Source organism: Carlito syrichta, unplaced genomic scaffold (assembly GCF_000164805.1).
Source record: "Carlito syrichta isolate Samal-C Ts95f unplaced genomic scaffold, Tarsius_syrichta-2.0.1 Scaffold308160, whole genome shotgun sequence".
In the NCBI taxonomy this organism is placed as follows: Eukaryota; Metazoa; Chordata; class Mammalia; order Primates; family Tarsiidae; genus Carlito; species Carlito syrichta.
Genome location: NW_007252256.1, coordinates 78139 through 97788, shown reverse-complemented (window position 1 = coordinate 97788; position 19650 = coordinate 78139). Strand labels below are relative to the sequence as shown.

The 19650-nt window shown below is 45.9% G+C and overlaps 1 protein-coding gene across 1 annotated transcript in view; it reads right to left on the bottom strand.

Moving 5' to 3' along the window:
- Positions 1-4430: 4430 nt before the first annotated feature.
- Positions 4431-19650, bottom strand: part of LOC103267543 (very-long-chain 3-oxoacyl-CoA reductase-like) — a 63329-nt gene continuing 48109 nt past the window's right edge. Inside the window, exons 11-12 of the mRNA XM_008065126.2 lie at positions 4869-5062; positions 4431-4497 (exon numbers count right to left, since the gene is read on the bottom strand). Coding sequence (XP_008063317.2) covers positions 4431-4497; positions 4869-5062 — 261 coding nt within the window. The remainder of the gene's footprint in view (positions 4498-4868; positions 5063-19650) is intronic.

The following is a 19650-nucleotide window of genomic DNA, read 5'->3' as shown; positions in this document are numbered from 1 at the left end:
TTTTTTTTTTATTGTAGAGATGAGGTCTCCCAGCCCAGGTGGGTCTCAAACCCGTGGGCTCAGGCAATCCACTCACCTCAGCCTCCTAAAGGCACGGGATTACAGGCTGAACCACCGAGCCTGGCTGGTTTTTGCTTTTTAAAAATAATTGAATTATCATTTTGGTTAAATGAATGATTCTATAGTCACTGTGATCCTATTTTGTGATATCAAAGGTTTTTTTTGACAAACTTTTCAAAATCAAAATTTCCACTTTTGAATTCAGTCTTGTTGCCCTCATTAGCTTATAGATGTTAGGTTTCACTGAAGTCCAAAGGAAACATATTTGGCCAATTTGGTATGGTTAAATCATGCTGGGAGCATTGTCAAATGTAAAAGGTTATCCAGGTGCAGTGGTTCGTGCCTGTCATCCCAGCACTTTGGGAGGCGGAGGCAAGAGGATTGCCTGAGTCCAGGTTCGAGACCAGCCTGGGCAACTGGGTGAGACCTCGTCTCTACAATAAATCAAAAAATAAACTGGGCATTGTGACGCTTCCTGTAGTTCCAGCTACTTGAAATGCTGAGGTGGAAGGATTGCCTATACCCAGCAGGTTGAAGCTGTGGTGGCCGTGAAGGTGCCACTGCACTCCAGCCTGGGTGACAGAGTGAGACACCAACTCAAGAAAAAAAAGGATGTTTAATTTTCTTTAGGGTATATCTATATGTGTTATTGGTATGTGTTCCAAAATTATATAGCAGTCTTATAACTTTGATATGACTTAGTGTAAGTTATTAGTAATAATTATTATTCTGTTAAGTAGTATGCCACGAAGTAATTAAATTTTCTTGTTAATTGTCTTTGATGAAATTTAAGACTTTGTTCACTATTATTGCTCTGCTTTAATCTTTTTTAAAAGGTAGTTTGTAATAAACTAAAAGACTCTGACAGTTGCTCTTCAACACAGCTTTCTAACAATTTTGGAGGTTGTGCCAATGGACTAGGAATGAAAAAAACTTCCAAGACTCTTATTGAAGAGTGAGTTGTTCATGGAGATCGCTAACACAATTGTGGAACAGAACAAGAGTTAATTGTATGGACTGAACAAACAGAAGACTAAAATAATTTTTCATATTATCTGAAGCACTGTTGATTCTTTTTGTTGATGTTTTTCAACATCAAGAAAACCTTTTTCTTTTGAGCTATTTACAAAGTTTTAGACAAGTGAGTAAATTAATGCTCTGGTGAACAAAATTTGAAGCATATTTCTCTATCTGATTACTTCAGAATTTGGAAACTGCTTGTGAGTATTTACTTATGACAAGATCGTTATTTGCTTTACAAACACAGCACTACCAACACCTCCCTTCTTCCTCCTCATCTGGTCAGTTATCTCCAGGTAATAGGGCAGGTCTCTGGTGGCCTCCTAAAGGCACTGTGGCCCCTTTGTGGGTTCTGGTCAGGTCTCCTAGGTGATATAGGGAGACTCTCTGGACAAGGAGACATATCTCCAAATGGACGGAGAAGAGGGACTTTTTGGGAATGCTTCTGGTCTGATTCTGACCTGGCTCTTGTCTTTAGACAAGCTTAACTTTCTCAATCAAGTAACAACTAAAGAATTCCTGCAACCCATCTAGGAGATGTTCCAAATCTTTGGCTCAACCAATGTATACCTTCCATGTATTGGTTTATGATTTTACCTGCAATTTCTGTCTCCCTGAAAACCAAACTAGAACCTGACCTCCTCAGGTGCACTTTCTCAGGGCCTCTTGAGATGGTGTTCTCCAGGCTACGGTCGCTCATGCTGACTCAGAATAAATCTCTTTAAAATATTGTAACAGAATTTGGCTGGGCACAGTGGCTCATGCCTGTTTTCCCAGCACTATGGGAGGCTGAGGCAAGAGGACTCCTTGAGCCCAGGAGTTCAAAACTAGCCTTAACAACAAACATAGTGAGACTTTGTCTTTACAAAAAATACAATAAGTAACCAGGCATGGTGGCACAAACCTGTAGTCCAGCTACTTGGGAGGCTAGGGAGGAAGGATCGCCCAGCCCAGGATGTCAAAGCTGTGATAAGCTATGATCGTGTCACTACACCCCAGTCTGGACAAGAGAGTGAGACTGATTCAAAAAATTATAGTATATATTTTAGAGAGTTTGTTTTTTCCATGAACAAGGGAATGTATTTTAAATTCTTATTGCAGCAAAATGTGTGTCATTCACATAGCAAACAGTGTTTAATTTCAAAAAATTTGGAGTTGTTTCAAAGTTACATAACACTGGAGAAGAAATAAATCTTTCAGGTGGAGGTGAGAGAATTGCCTGAGCCCAGAGATTTGAGACCAGCCTGGGCAACTTGGTGAGACCTCGTCTCTACAATAAACAAAAAAATTAGTCAGGTGTAATGGCACATGCCTGTAGTTCCAGCTACTTGGAAGGATACCCTGAGCCAAGCAGGTCGAGACTGCAGTGGCCGTGTCTGTGAGAGAGCATGTTCATTGCCACTGCATCCAGCCTGGGCAGCAATGAACATGCTCTCACACACCTTGGGGCTCCTGTGAGGACCTCAACACCCACATCCTCACAGCTGACGGAGACTTTGTGGCCTTTTCGCAGGGATCCACCTCCTTCTGTGTGTAGGGACTCTCACTTTGCAAACTGACCAGGCAGGGTGCTCTTAGAGACGCCCTCAGTCTCCTGAAGACACTGGCTGGGTGAGGCTACACAGTCTTCTGACCTAAACCTCAGTGGGCAGTGACAACTGTCACTTAGGACATGGGCGACCTCAGGGCACTCAAAAAGTCACTCCAAAATATGCCTGCAGGCAGTTTGGTCCATCCATCCCTCCCCCCAAAACAAAAATACAGTGATGTCATTCCTGGGGGCAGCTGGCAACTGTCACCTCCCTGCTGATGGGGAACCACATGATACCTTGCAGCTACGACATGATTTCAAAGCCTCTCAGACACTCCCTTACACAACCCAGGCTCACTTCTATTTTGGGACGGCTCCTAAAATAAAATTTTTTTCTTTTCTTTTTCTTTTTTTGAGACAGGGTCTTACTCCATTGCCCAGGCTAGAGTGTAGTGGCAAGATCATAGTTCATTGCTGCCTCGAACTCCTAGGCTCAAGCGATCCTCCTGCCTTAGCTTCCCAAGAAACTGGGACTGCTGGTGTGAGCCACCACATCAGGCTGATTTTCTTTAAATGTTATTTTTTTATAGAGATAGGGTCTCGCTGTGTTGCCCAGGCTGGTTTTAAACTCCTGAACACAGGCAATCCTTCTGCCCTGGCTAACCAAAGTAGATTACAGGTATGAACCACCATGCCCAGCCTCATCTTCTTTTAAGAAACAGAAGGAAGGTGCTATGGCTTGAATGTTTATGTCACTTCCAGAATTCATGTTGAAACTCAACCCCCCAGGTTGGCATTTGCTATATCTTGTCACCTGTCATGTTGACATCTGCGTGTCTTCTGGTTCCGTGTGTCTCTGTCAGTCGGGAGGAGCAGAATAGACTGTAAAGTGTCTGATAAGAAGACCTGAAGTTCAGCTTCGGCAGCTAGAAGGCTTGGTTATGTCACCTGACCAAGTTAGTCCAGGATTTTTTAGTTTACCCATCTGTGGGGGGTGGTGAGAAATAGAATTATCTTTTTGGAGGTGGGCCCCTTGGAGTACATTCTGAATTTGTTCCTCCAGATCAAGTGGTCAACTAAAGTTTTCACCGGGAAGTTTGTTTTTTCTGAGTTGAAGTCTCTGCTGCTCATGGCCACCCTAGCCTCGACCTGCTGGGCTCTGGTGCTCCTTCCGCCTCAGTCTTCCAAGTAGGTGGAACTACAGGCGCGTGCTATCACGCCCGGCTCATTTTTTGATTCATTGTAGGGATGAGGTCTCTCCAAGTTGCCCAGACTGGTCACAAACTCCTGGGCTCAGGCAGTCCTCTTGCCTCGGCCTCCCAAAGTGCTGGGATTATAGGCTTGAGCCACCGAACCTGGTTATCGGGAAGTTTTGAGAAGATTGTGTCATGATTTGCAGAAGAAACATCCCGAGTTGTGACAAATGGGTGACTGGCTCTTCTGCCACAACAAAACACCTGCCCACACTACACTGTTCAGCAGTTTTTGACCAAATATGACATAACCTCTTGCCCCACCCTCCCTATTCACCTGATCTCATCTTGAATGACTTTTTTTTTTTGCTTCCTGGGATGAAAAATGTCCTTAAAGGGAAACCTTTTGCCGATGTGGAAGAGGTGAAACAAAAATGGTAGAAGCACTGAAAGGCATCAAAATGGATGAGTTCAAAAACTGTTCTGAGCAGTGGGAAGAGCGTCACAACAGGTGTATTGCACCAAACGGAGAGGACGTTGAAGGTGACTGAGGTTTAAACACGTAAGGATGAATACATGAGGAGAGAGGTGTGATGGAAAGAGGGGAACTTTTCCAGAAGGGAGGGTCAGTCAGGGAACTCTTGGAAAGGTAAGGACTGACCTGCATCCTTGCGACTTAGCAACTTGGGTGACCTAGGAGGGAGCAGTGTGAGAGGAGGGGTGTGACAGAGGCCGATGTCAGCGGGAGTGGGCAGCCCTTTGGAGAAACAGAGCAGTGCAGGAGGAAGAAAGCTGAGGTCACTAGGAAGGGTTACTTTTGTTTTTTCAGAAAGGAGAGTGTTGAGCAACCAACTTTAGGCTCTAATTCAAAAGGAATTGGGATGCCAGAAAGATCTCTGATGAGAACAGAGATTCTGCCCCCAGGAGTCCTGGCCAAGAGGAGAACAAGCCCTGTGGAGGTGTTTTCCCCTCTCCCTTCCCAGACTGACGCTGCAGGCTTTATCTGGACTTGCTCTGCTGGACATCTGTCACCAGCTGCACTGCAGTGGGGGATGTCACCTCACAGGGAACTCAGGTACTGGCTCCAGAAAGCCTTCATCTGCCCTGACTCCTTGATCCCTGGGGCTGGAAACCCCTTCAGCTTGGGGTATGATGACTTTATTTTGCTTACCGTGGAGGGGGACGCAGAGAGGGTCACGTACTGTCTAGGCTGCATGTCCGCTTGATCCTGAGAGAGACTGCAGGGCAGCTGGCAGGCCTGCAGAGACAGACCCAAGCCAGGAAGGAGTGCGCCCGGGGAGGTAGGACCCTGTCGCACCATTGGACTTTTCCCTGGCCAGCAGCCAATGGACGTCTTCTATCTACATGATGGAGATCTTTGGCAGAAGGGAAGCTGTTTTGGATTAAGCGGTGACTGTTTAGGAAGGGGACGGAAATGAAGGAGAAGAGAGGTGGGATTTTCTAAGGTGGGATATAATACTAAATAAGGTCCCTGTGGCCAATATGACCTCACAGCCCAGAGACCCTTCTGGGTCTGCAGTACGTGAGATGGCAGAAGAACAGGACGCACAGCTCAAGGCAGTGTGGCTGTGGAAGAGGGAGGGAGGCATGGTGAAGTCCTACTGTGTGCCTACTAAGAGGGCCTACTCTGTGCCAGGTGCCCAATGTGTGGTGACTCACTGATCCTCAAAGCAACTGAGGTCGAGGAAACTGTCTCCACTTCACAGATGGGCATGCTGACCCTGGTTACGCCCAAGGTCACACACTTGCAGAGAGGCAGATGTACCTCCCAAGGTCCTGCCATGACTCTGACGAGGTTTGCCCTGGGTACAGGCTCAAAGACTTGTTTCTCTTTTTTCAGGGCAGCATGCATCCATGCTATGGATTGAATGTCTGTGTCCCCCAGAATTCATGTACTGAAACCTGATCCCAAGAAGATAGGGCCTTGGGGAGGTGATTAGATCATGAGAGAGGAGCCCTCAGGAATGGGATGCTGCCCTTATGAAAGGAGTCCAGAGAGTTCTCTCTCGCCTTCCATCATCTGAAGACACAGATAGGAAAAGGGCCCTCACTGCAACCTAACCAAACTGACACGCTGATCTCAGACTTCCAGCCTCCAGCACTGTGAGAAATAAATTTCTGTTGTTCATAAGCTAAAAAAAACCCCCCACAATTTTAACAAATTCTGGTTTCTTTTGGGTCCCTCCTCGTATAATCCTTGGTGCTTGGCAGCTCAATTAGGGCAGCGGTTAAGCTACTCCAGTTTACACAGGGCTGGCTTGTGAGCCAAACATCACATCCTGCAACTGGGCAAGCATTTGTACCATGGGAGTCAGGTACCTTCTGTGACCTTCGTGACAGGCTTGAGGATGCCACCTGTGGAACTGCACCACAGGGCTTGATGGCAATGTTGCCTTGTCATGCCAGTAAGATAGGTCCTGGACTGCACCTACTTTCAGTGCACAGGGGAACATTCTCTTCGGATGAATTCTCCTGAACAAAGAATAGCCCTCGAGTTCCCACAGAGGTTTTCTCATGTCCAGTTAATTCCCAGAGAGGAGTAGAGAGAGACTGTGTTCTTGGTCGTGGATGCCAGACCCTGTTAGTCATCCATGTTCTGTAGTTGTTCGACCAGATGTTCACCTTGCCAGGAATGAACATCAGCTCAGATTCTTTTGCATGATCTAGATGTTGACACAACCAGCCATCAGATTGATTAGTTATCATGGCTAGCATTTGGACAACTGGAGTTACGGAGGGGCGAGTCTGTACTTGGCCTGTTGAGAAAACAGTAAATGGTAATACAAGGCCTGACAATGAAGTTCGCCAACTTGCCACTGTGGGCTAACATTGGCAGCATTGTACAAACAACTCGGCAACATTTCATAACTTTGGTGTATCAGCATCTCACAGCTGAGTTCGTGATGATGTGTGGTGGTGACATGTTCACTGAGGGGCATTCATTATTTCTTTTTTTTGTTTTGTTTTGTTTTGTTTTTTTGAGTTGGAGTCTCACTCTGTCGCCCAGACTGGAGTGCAGTGGCCACTCCTGGCCACCACAGCCTCGACCTGCTGGGCTCCGGTGATCCTTCCGCCTCAGTCTTCCAAGTAGCTGGAACTACAGGCGCGTGCGCTACCAAGCCCAGCTAATTTTTGATTTATTGTAGAGATGAGGTCTTGCCAAGTTGCCCAGGCGGGTCTCGAACCCACGGGCTCAGGCAATTCACTCACCTCAGCCTCCCAAAGGCGCGGGATTACAGGCTGAGTCACCAAGCCTGGCTGGCATTCATTATTGTTGCACATTTTTGTGTGCCATCGCGAGAATTAGAGCAATGAACGGACACTATATTTCTTGTTAAACTTGGTAAGAGTGGAAGTGAAATCAGGGACATGTTAGTCCAAGGTTATGGGGATAATGCCGTGAAGAAAATGGCAGTGTACAAATGGATTAAGTGTTTTTTTGAAGAGAGAGAAAGTGTCGCTGATGAAGAGGGGTAAGGACGGCCAGCAATGAGCAGACCTGATGAAAACATTGCAAAAATTCATAGAATTGTGCATCAAAATCGTTGCCTGACAGTGAGAAGCATAGCAGACCAAATAAACATCTGTAGAGACACAGTTAAAAAAAAACCTTAACTGAAAATCTTGGCATGAGAAACGTGTGTGCAAAATGGTCCTGAAGGAGCTCTTGAATTGCAACAATGCACCAGCTCACACAGTGCTGTCTGTGAGGAAGTTTTTAGCCAATAAACAAATAACTGTCTTAGAACACTCTTCCTACTCACCTGATCTAGCTCTCAGTGACTTTTTTCTTGACCTGAAGATAAGGGAAATATTGAAAGGAAGACATTTGATGACATTCAGGACATCAAGGGTAATATGACAACAGCTCTGATGGCCATTTCAAAAAAGTTCCAAAATTGCTTTGACAGGTGGACTAGGCACTGGCATCGGTGCATAGCTTCCCAAGGGAAGTACTTCGAAGGTGACTGTAATGATATTCAGCAATGAGGAATGTAGCACTGTTTCTAGGGTGAGTTTGTGAACTTAATTGTTAGAACTCATGAGAGTGAAACACAGTTTGAAAGAAAGCCCATAGTGGCCGGGTGTGGTGACTCATATCTGTAATTCCAGCACTTTAACAGGCCAAGGTTGGAGGATCACTTGAGGCCAGGAGTTCAAGACCAACCTGGGCAAAATTGCAAGGCCCATCTTTACCCAAAAAAAGAAAAGAGGAGAAGGAGGAGGAGGAGAAGAAGAAGAAAAAGAAAAATCCCATAATCTCGAAAGAGTAGAATAGATTGAGATAGGCAGTCTCTAGTCAACTTTTCAATAAATGACTAATAAGAAGAGGAAAAGAAAGGAGAGATTCCATCAAAAGGGAAGGTGTTCTTGTTCGTTTGTTTTGTGAAGTGGAGAGTCTGAGAAGGGGAAGAAAATAGGTGGAAGCAAAATTCCTAGATCTAGAATCTTGGGAAAACTGTCTATTTTGTGATGTCATCTGCTTCTGGGACCTGGGAACTGACCCTGGAAATCCTTGGTTTAAGGATTGTAGGGATGGGCTTCTTTTTTTTTTTTTTTTTTTTTGAGTTGGAGTCTCACTCTGTCATCCAGACTGGAGTGCCGTGGCCGCTCCCGGCCACCGCAGCTTCGACCAGCTGGGCTCCGGCAATCCTTCCGCTTCAGCCTTCCAAGTAGCTGGAACTACAGGCGCGCGCTACCACGCCCAGCTAATTTTTGATTTATTGTAGAGATGAGGTCTCACCAAGTTGCCCAGGCGGGTCTTGAACCTGCTTGCCAAGTTGCCCAGGCTAGTCTCGAATCTGTGGGCTCAGACAATCCTCTCACCTCAGCCTCCCAAAATGCTGGGATTATAGGCTGAGCCACCGAGCCTGGCCGGGATGGGCTTCCAATTGTCCTAGAAGGATGCTCTAGGTCTAGGTCTGGTTTGGCACGGCTCACAGGAATCTAGAATTTTTTTTTTTTTGAGTTGTAGTCTCACTCTTGTCACCCAGGCTGTAGTGAAGTGGCATGTTCATGGCCACTGGAACCTCGATCTGTTGGGCTCAGGCGATCCTTCTGCTTCAGCCTTCCAAGTAGCTGGAACTACAGACGCACGCCACCATGGCAGGCTAGTTTTTGTGATTTATTGTAGAGACGAGATCTCACCAAGTTGCCCAGGGCTGTTCTCGAAACCCTGAGCTCAGGCAAGCCTCTTGTCTCAGCCTCCCAAAGTGCTGGCATTACAGGTTGAGCCACCGCACCCAGCCTATTACTTTTTAAAATTTTATTTTAAATGACCGTGCACGGTGGCTCACGCTTATAATTCCAGCACTTTGGGAGGCGGAGGTGGGAGGATTGCCTGAGCCCACAGATTTGAGACTAGCCTGGGCAACTTGGCGAGACCTCATGTCTACAATAAATAAAAAAATAAGCCGGGTGTGATGGGGTATGCCAGAAGGCTGAGGAGGAAGAATCACCTGAGCCCAGCAGATCGAGGCTGCGGTGGCTGTGAGCGTCCCACTGCACTCCATCCTGAGTGATAGAGTGAGATTCCAACTCAAAATAAACAAACAAACAAACAAATAAAGTAAACCTTATTTTATTTATTTTTGTGGAGCTGGGGCCTCGGTATTTGACCCAGGCTGGTTTCCAACTCCTGGCCTCAAGCAATGCTCCTGCCTCAGCCTCTCAAAGTGCTGAGATTATTGGCGTGAGCCACTGTGCCTGGCTGATATATTTTTTTAAGTTTTGATGGCAGTGTAGGTGATTTGCAGTGCTTCATAAAGTCCTTCCCATCTCAGTGACAGTGTGTGCTTTCTTCCAAAAACACTGATGTGCATGTGATCTCCCGACTGAAAGGGACTACAAGGCTTGCTCGATGGTAGAGGCCACACCCTTTTACCTGTTAATATGCGCCATGTGTACTGTTATTCCTGTATATAGGTAGTCATAGCATCCAATTGTTGACTCACATCAAGTGCTGGAATTACAGGCATGAGCCACCGTGTCTGACCCCGTTATTATATTTGCCCAGAAATTTTGTCTTCAGGGACTGTCACAAGAGAGAAGAAAGTCTGGGTTGTGTGAGGGGTGGTGTGAGAGTCCTCACGTACTTTGAAATCACACTACAGGCCGGGTGCAGTGGCTCAGTCTGTAATCCCAGCACTGGGAGGCCAAGGTGAGAGAATTGCCTGAGCCTGGGAGTTCAAGACCAGCCTGGGCAACTTGGTGAGACCTCAATCTCTACAATAAATCACAAAAATTAGCTGGGTGTGGCCACGTGCACCTGTAATTCCAACTACTTGGAAGACTGAGGCTTAAGGATCGCCTGAGCCCAGCAGGTCGAGGCTGCAGTGGCCGTGAGCATGCCACTTCACTTCAACCTGGGCAACATAGAGGACTCCAACTCAAAAAAAAAGGAAAGAAAAGAAAAGAAATCACACTACAGCTGCAAGGCATCATGTGGAAGGCATGGGGCTCCCTTCAGCAGGCAGGGCAATGGAGCAGCCAGATACAAAGCCTCACATGGTGTAAGATGAGGGCAGGGCTGGCTCATAGGGCCCTTGGGCAGGTGTCTGCTGCTGTGGAGGGGGGTGCTGTGTCTCATGAATGTGACACACGAATGTACACACAGCACGGGGAGTCCCGAGGTGACCTGGGGAGAATGATGGCAGAGTCCCGGCTTCCTGCATGGGGGCTGCAGCTGGCCCAGCTGCCTGCTGTCACAGGGCCCCATTGACAGGAGAAATATGCTCCGGGACACATCTGAGACACAAAGGATTGTTCTAGGATACCTGCAGCAATCTGGCTGTCCTCACAGCAACATAGGGGGGAAAGTTTGTGAAAATTCAGGAAGCTGGAAGCAGACTGTGTGGATGACGCCCATTTTAAGGCTTTCGAGGGATGGATGCCCCTGATAGCCAGCAAGTAGGGTCTGAGACTGCGTCTGGGAGGGGACATGTGGAAGCTTGGCAAGGGCAGAAAAGCAGGGCTACGGTCCGAGTAAACGCTCAGCTGCTACCTCTCAACGCTCATAAATTGAGAGACAGGAAACTGGCAAAAAGAAGTTTATTTCTGAACTCAGAACCTCGCACCTGGCGTTTTTGGAACCGGTCTGCTTGCCCCTTAGGTTCCACAGTCAGTTTTTAAAAGTTTAGAGTTCGGCCTGGCTCGGTGGCTCAGCCTATAATCCCAGCACTTTGGGAGGCCAAGGCCAGTGGATTGCCTGAACCCGCGTGTTCGAGACCAGCCCAGGCAACTTAGTGAGACCTCGTCTCTACAATTAATCCAAAAAATTAGCTGGGCGTGGTAGCGCATGCCTATAGTTCTGGCTACTTGGAAGGCTGAGGCGGAAGGATCACCGGAGCCCAGCAGGTCGAGGCTGCGGTGGCTGAGAGTGTGCCACTGCACTCCAGTCAGGGCGACAGAGTGAGACTCCAACTCAAAAAAAAAAAAAGTTTAGTGTTGCTGGCACCTATACATTGACTACGTGACTGATAGGGGATTGTGTGGATCTCAAGTTACAGTCACATTTTGTCAATAGTAATATTTATGGTCCAGATTTTCTGGCATCAGTTACCAGGGGTAGCTCACAGTTTCTCTTATCAGTAATACTAAACAGAGGGGTTGGTCAAGCTTGTCATAGAGTAAGGAAGTTAACAGAGTCTATCACAAAGTCAAACATTAATCACTACTTAGCAGTTATAACATGCAATTATAACATGCAACATGTTTTATAAATTACAAAGCTTTTGGGTGCCATATTTTCAAATCTATGACCACTGATAAAAGGGCATGATAGGGATTCATTTCTCTCAGTTGAGTGAACACAGTCTGCAAGAGGGGATTAAGGGTTTTTTAATGTGATTTAGCAGGAAATGTATAGGGGATAAGGGAAAATACTTTTCTTTGCTAATTCTCAGAAACATAGATACGTGCTGGCCTGCATCAGCACTCGTTATGTCTTTCTTTAAGGGTTGTGGCAATATGGACAGATTATAATGGATTTCCATATCAGCAGGACCACATGGGTGGAGTAGTTGGCTGTCCCCCAGACTGATATTGCTGTGTTTTTGTTTTGGGAGAGGAATGCACAAAATTGCTGCAGGCATATTTTGGGATGATTTTTTTTGTGTGTGAGAAGGTAGGATTTATTGAGAAAATAAAAAAGCTTCCAAAATGAGAGGGGACCTGAAGGGGTGACCTTGGGGTGATTATTTGAGTGCCCTGAAATTGTCCATGTCCTAAGTGACAGTTGTCATTACCCACTGAGGTTTAGGTCTGGCAGCTGCATGGCCTCATCCAGCCAGTGCCTTCAGGAGGATGAGGGGGTCTCTAAGAGCACCCTGCCTGGTCAGGCTGCAAAGTAAGAGTCCCCAACATACTAAAGGAGGTGGAGCCCTGGGAAAACATTGCAGAATCTACACCAGCTATGAGGATGTAGGTGTTGAGGGCCCTTCCAGGAGCCCCGAGGTGTGTGGGAGCATATTCCTTGCCTTCCTCTAAACATGAATGCCCGGAGTAATTGTGGATCAGGACATAATGGGATCAAGAAGGAAACTGGACAGAGGTAAGTGACAGTAAACCAGGCTGCGTCGGTGAGAACTGAGGTGAAAATATTGGTTAGAGTAGAGACTGCAGGGTGGCAAGACATGATACAGGAGCCACTATTTGACCCTTGGATTTTGCAAAATTTGATGGATTCTATTCCTTTCTGAATCAACTCCACACCCCCCTCATTTTTTACTGACACGATGGGAGTATCACGGGGTGAGGAAGTTAAGATAAGAATGTTCTGCAATAAGAGAGATTGGATTGAAGTTTCACGTTCTCAATATGTATCTGGAGAGACAGAGTATTGCATTGCTGATTGGTAAGGTTTATTACTTTCTGGGCAAGTTTTCCAAGTTATGTATGCGTTATGTACAGGTTACATAACCTCATTTTCATGTGAGGCCAAAGACTAACTGGGACATGTTTCAAGCTTACGTCCTCTTCAGAGGATTTAAACTAAGATGGGTCTCCATTAGGGAACACAGGAAGTGTGAGCTTTCGACTGAGGACAGGGAACTAGAACTCCATTTTTATTACACTATACAAGGAGGGACCCCCCCAAAAAAAACTGGAATTGTTTTTTGGAGGCTGGTCTCTTGTAGTACAGCCTTTTCCTGCTAGGTAAGTGGTCAAGGAACCCATTGGCATCAGGGTACCAGCTAGCATAGTTGTGAGAGGCTACACTCAGCTTCAGTGATTTTTTTTGGAGTTTGTTTTTTTTTTTTGAGTTGGAGTCTCACTCTGTTGCCAGACTGGAGTGCAATGGCCGCTCCTGGCCACCGCAGCCTCAACCTGCTGGGCTCCAACGATCCTTCCGCCTCGGCCTTCCAAGTAGCTGGAACTACAGGCACTCGCTACCACGCCCAGCTAATTTTTTGATTTATTGTAGAGATGAGGTCTCGCCAGGTTGCCCAGGCAGGTCTTGAACCCGTGGGCTCAGGCAATTCACTCACCTCAGCCTCCCAAAGCGCTGGGATTACAGGCTGAGCCACCAAGTCTGGCTTTTGGAGATTTTTTTTTAATGCTTTTGCCCATTTCATGATGGATGATTTACAAGAGCACCTGTGCACACCATGCTGGGTTCAGCAGTTTTTTGTTTTTGTTTTTGCTTTTCAGTGTGAGTCTTACTCTGTCGCCCAGGCTAGAGTGCAGTGGCACGCTCACGGCCACTGCAACCTCGACCTGTTGGGCTGCAATCCTTCTGCCTCAGCCTTCCAAGTAGCTGGAATTACATGCACATGCCACCACACCCGGCTAATTTTTTTATTTATTGTAAAGATGAGGTCTCAAAAGTTGCCTAGGCTGGTCTTGAGCCCATGGGCTCAGGCAATCCTCTCACCTCAGCCTCCCAAAGTGCTGGGATTATAGGCATAAGCCACCGCGCTCGGCCTTGCATTCAGCAGTTTTTGACCAAAAACAGGATCATCCTCGTGCCCCACGCCTCTATTCATCTGATTTCACCCTGAGTGAGTTTTTTGGTTGTTTTCCCAGATGAAAAAGTCCTCAAAGGGAAACATTTTGTAGATGTGGGAGAGGTGAAACCAAAAATGACAGAAGAACTAAAAGCCATCAAAACTGATGAGTTCAAAAACTGTTGTGAGCAGTGGAGAAAGCTTCTTGGAGAGGTGTTGTATATCAAATGGAGAGTGCTTTGAAAGTGACTGAAGCGTAAGCCTGTCAGAATAAATACACAATATTTTATAAATAAATTTCTGTTTTCTCTGGGTCCCCCTCGTACGGTGGCATTGATTTTAATATAACAAATTCCTACATAAGATTTGTGGGGTGAGGAATCAGAAACAAGAAAGATCTTGTGGGTGTTAAAAGAACCTAAGGTGGCCTGAGATATAAATAATAAAATAGAGAATCAGAGAGACACCGACAGCTTGAATGGAACTAGATCTAGGTAGGGTAAAGATTACCCTCTGCACAAATGGTAGAAAAAGTTGCTCCCGTGCCAATTATGAAATACACTTCACTTTTAGGTCTTTGATTCACTTAGAGTTGATTTTTCTTTATGGTGATAGGTAGGGATCCTGTTTCACTCTTCCACATGTGGTCAGTCAGTTTTCCCAGCACCATTTACTGAATAGGTTCTTCTCTCCCCAGTGATTGTTGGTGGAGACTGTCGAAAATTAGTTGGTTAAAAATTGAGGTGGACTCTATTCTGTTCCATTGGTCTATGTGCCAGTTCTTGTACCAATACCAGGCTGTTTTGATTATAGTAGCCTTATACTAAAGTTTAAAGTCTGGGAGTCTGACCCCCCCGCCTTTGTTCCTTTGACTGATAATTGTTTTGGCTATTCATGGTCGTTTATGTTTCCATATGAATTTCTGTATTGTCGTTTCCTGAACTGAGAATGATGTTGGTAAATTAGTGGGTATTGCATTGAAAGTGTAGATTGCCTTGGGTAGGATAGACAGGTTAACAATGTTGATTCTTCCAATCCATGAGCATGGAATATATTCCCATTTGTTTGTGTCTTCTTTGATTTCTTTGAGCAGTGTTTTATAGTTTTTATTATAAAGATCTTTCACTTTTCTACTTAGGAAGCTGCTGAGGTATTTCAATATTTTTGTGGCTATTGTGAATAAGATTGTCCTTTTTATTTGGTTCCCTGCCTGTTTGTTGGTGGTGATGACCACTTATGTACCTAATCCTGAACTGAACACCACATCATTAAGATAAAAATAATAAATAAAAAAGCCGGGCTCGGTGGCTCAGCCTATAATCCCACGCCTTTGGGAGGCTGAGGTGAGTGAATTGCCCGAGCCCACGGGTTCGGGACCCGCCTGGGCAGCGAGACCTCATTTCTACAATAAATCAAAAAATCAACCGGGCGTGGTAGCGCATGCCTGTAATTCCGGCTACTTGGAAGGCTGAGGCGGAAGGATTGCTTGAGCCCAGCAGGTCGAGGCTGTGGTGGCCAGGAGTGGCCACTGCACTCCAGTCTGGGCGACAGAGTGAGACTCCAACTCAAAATAAAAATTAAAAAAATAAATAAATAAATAAGAAATCTGTTTCCTAACTGGGTGTGAGGCCCATGCCTATAATTTCAGCACTTTGGGAGGCTGAGGCTGGAAGAGCACTTGAGACCAGGAGTTCAAGACTAGCCTGGGAAACATAGCGAGGCCCCATTTCTACAAAAGATATGTATTTTTTAGCTGTGCGTGGTGGTAATCATCAATAGTCCCAATTCTTTGCCTGTCACAATCGGATAATAAATATGTTGCTTGTCACTTTGTATCTGGGTTGCTAGTCTGCTAGTTAGCCCCACCAAATGTAAGCCCTAACCTGTGTATCCCAGCTGGAGGAAACCAGACAACATTCTCGCTAGGTACAAAGTCAAGCTCTTAGGACACATAATGGAATGAAAGGGGAATTTCATCTTTTTTCTTTACTTTTTTTTTTTTTTTTTTTTGGTGACCCATAGCAAAGTTTGTTTAGCGAGATGCTGGTGATCCAGTGAGAACTATAAACCTACCCATCTGTGAGGCCAGCTCGAATGACAGACTTATGGGAACGGTGACTGTGTTCTACAAAATCCTTCTCTTTCTATGACAAGCAATGCAAAAGATAGAGCCAGAAAGAAAATGATAGCCATTTCTGGGAGGAAGACTCCATTAGAACCAACAACACTCACGGCAAAAATCACAAGAGTTGCTATCCCCTAAGTCTAGTTCGTACAAACATTTTCTCCTGCTCATCTATATGTGGAAAGGAAAAAGGCAGGGAGAGACTCTCACAGCTAAGCACGATCGGACCCCACAGGCAGAGATTAGCAATCCCGTGCCTTTGGGAGGCTGAGGTGAGTGGATTGCCTGAGCCTGCGGGTTCGAGACCCGCCTGGGCAGGCAAGACCTCACCTCTACAATAAATAAATTTTTAAAAAATTAGCTGGGTGTGGTAGCACGCGCCTGTAGTTCCTGCTACTCGGAAGGCTGAGGCGGAAGGGTCGCCGGAGCCCAGCAGGTGGAGGCTGCGGTGGCCAGAAGCGGCCACTGCACTCCAGTCTGGGCGACAGTGAGACTCCAACTCAAAAAAAAGAATTTTTTATGTCTTTTTGTTTGCTTGTTTTTGTTTGTTTTTAGACAAAGTTTGTTAGAGAAAGAAGAGAGAAAAGAAAGGAAGACATGCTGGAACCGGCATGGGCGAGAGAAACCAACAGAATGTTTACTTTCTGCTAGCTTTGTCAGGTCCCAGATTCCTACTACAACTTTCCTAGTGAGCAGATACCTAGCTGATGATGCCCCATCCTTCTACCCTCTCAGGTTCAATGGCATGGTCTTTAAAATAAACTGACAATGAGGAAACCACCTACATGACATATCTAATGAAATAAGTAAAATGGTTGCAATAGTTTGCTTGACCTAAGCAACTCCATTTTGTTAAAATCCTCCATCTTAGCTGCTTGCCTGACCTAAAGATGACTCCCCCAGTGTGTACATGTGATCGTTGTAATGTTCCCAGGACCACAGACCCACAGTCTTGTCTCCTGAGCTGTTCATGCTGTTTGAAAACTCCCTAGCCACAAGTTCCATGTAATTGTATGCTTTGTTAACTAAAATCAGATGTTACGCCAAGAAATTTTTCCTTGCAAAATTCCCTTTGCCACTTCCCTATATTTTGTTCCCTTTTGCTTTTAGTTCCTTGTTTCCTCATGCCCTGCTCTGTAGCCCACTTGCAGTTTTTGCCTTTATAAGCTTCTTGCTAGTTTTGCTCAGGGTCAAGAGCTTTCTTGGCATGAACCTGCTTTTGACCCTGCACTATTAAAGGACTCATAATTCGAACTTGGTGTGCTGGTGATTTTCCTTTCTCGCAGTTTGGTTATAACATACATAACATTTATACAGGGCTGCAGGATAAAAACCTGAGCCCTGCAAAGGGGCAGGTATGGTTAGAAATGACTAGATCTGTTGGTTTGCACAGATATTGCAATAGAGAACAACTGATTATCTTCATGTCCTGACCCCTGGGGATGAGGAAAGCTGCCCCTGAGGGTGGTAAATGGATTTTCCTTTGAACAATGAGCCATCAGATCACCTTGATGGCATCCTGAAGTTGAATCTGCGAGACGGCAAGAAGGCGTGAGTAGCTTTGATCACCAGGAATTCTCCCTCTAGCATCTGTTGTTTACTAGATTTGTAACTTCCCCAAGTGCTTCTACATATGACATAAACCTAAAGTTGGTGTTTGAGATGTTTTTCAGATTCTGCAATTTGGTAAACCTTCTGATGCTGACCAGACCATTGACCTGGAAACCCCACTCAGGAGCTGACTGGGTGCAGGAAGACAATCTCAGCATCTCTGTGACTCAACTCCCCAACCACTCAGCAGTCCTAGCTCCCTGCCTGCCAACTTCCTTTCAAAAACCCAAGCCTCGGAATTCTTGAGGTAGCATATTTGAGAAATCTCTCCTGCTCTTCACTCAGCTGCTTTGCAATATTAAACTCTTTCTCTATTATAACAGCTGAGTCAGTCCCAGACAGCGGGCATAGGAACCCTGTCAGGCTGTGACACATTTGGGGGCTCATCCAGGATCACCCCACATTGGGGCACTTGCCCAAGGCTCACCAACCACTTGCCAGTAGGGCAGATCCAGAGACATACTCAGGCAGCCACTCAAATTTTTTTGTGAACTGAGGGTTGCCTCTGGTACCATCTCTTACTATGAGTCACCATTACCAGTAGAGAAATGTTGTCTGGAACTGGAAGGCATCTTAGGTTAAGCGTTCAAAGCACTACCAACAGCTCCCTTCTTCCTCCTCACCTGGTCAGTTGTCCCCAGGAATTGGGAAGGCCTCCAAAAAACACTGTGGCCCCTTTGTGGGTTCTGGTCGGGTCTCCTAGGTTATATAGGGAGACTCTTGGGTCAGGGAGGAAGCTCCCCAAATGGACAGAGAACAGGGACTTTTGGGGAATACCTCTGGTTTATTCTGGTCTGGCTCTGGTTTCAACAAAGCCTTTTATTTGTCTCTGATTTGGGAAATCTGAATGTGTTTACAGTGTTTTTCTGGGAGTCACATCTGGTGAGCTCTGAGGGGTTGGTGACGGGAGCCCAGCAGGTCTAACTCAGGGTGACCGTCTGCTCTTCCATCTTGCCTGGACACCACTCATTGAATTCCCAAATGGAGGTCATCACTCCCTACCTTGAGTGGATCAAAGATGACAAGGGCCAATGGCAGACAACTTCAGGCACTAAGCAGAGTGACTAATGACAGTGGTGTGTTTCTCTGACCAGAATGGGATAGGCTAATTCAGTTCCCCATGCAGCCACCTTGGGGCTGCATCTTGCAAAATTAGGAGACTGTTTGCTCACAATCCCAGTAAACTGAAAAGGATGATTTTTTACATAACACGGGTTAGCGCCTCCCCTTCTCCCAGGTATGGCATGTGAGCAGGGACCCCAAGTCTGTTCTGCTCTTCTGGAAGCAGCAGGGAGGGGAACATAAGAGTCTAGCAATCTGGAAAAGGACAAGAATTTCTTGCTAGTTAGAATCCGTTTTCTCTCTCCCTGGACTCCCATTAAGCGGATGGCAAAAATTCCTTGCAAGCTCAAAACTGCCAGCTCTAGAAGGCTTCTAGGACAAGCCTCATACACTGCCCTTCCCTGTAGCATACTAGACAACATCCTGCCCTATCTCTGCAGGGGGCTGGGTTCAACTCCTCACCATGTAATGGGTCCTTTCTGATTTGGTATTCATGTGACCTTTGTCTTTTGTCAGTTTCTTTTCCATGGACAACTTTTGATTTCTGTCTTTTCGCTGTGAGGGCAAATCGATCTCACTCTGCTGCCCAGGGCGGAATGCAGTGGCATGCTCATGACTATGGCAGCCTTGACCTGCTGGGTTCAGGCGATACTTCTGCCGCAGTCTTCCAAGTAGCTGGAACTACAGGCACCTGTCACTACACCTGGCAATTTTTAAAATTTATTGTAGAGATGAGATCTTGCCAAGTTGCCCAGGCTGGTCTCAAACCCCTGGGCTCAGGCAATCCTCTCACCTCTTCCATCCAAAGTGCTGGGATTACAGGCATAAGCCAGTGTACCCAGCAAAATCATTTAACATCGTGTGTTTTTTAGCACTTATTTTCTTTCCTTTTTTTATTCTAAAGATGTGGGGTACAATTTGGGATTAGGTATACAAGTGCTTATTGTACAGGTAAAGTTCAGACCTCCCTTTGGTCCTCACTTTGCCTGGTAGCATTTATTTTCTTTGTGACCATGCATAGTTTTGTTTTTTTTTTTTTTTGAGTTGGAGTCTCACTTTGTCACCCAGACTGGAGTGCAG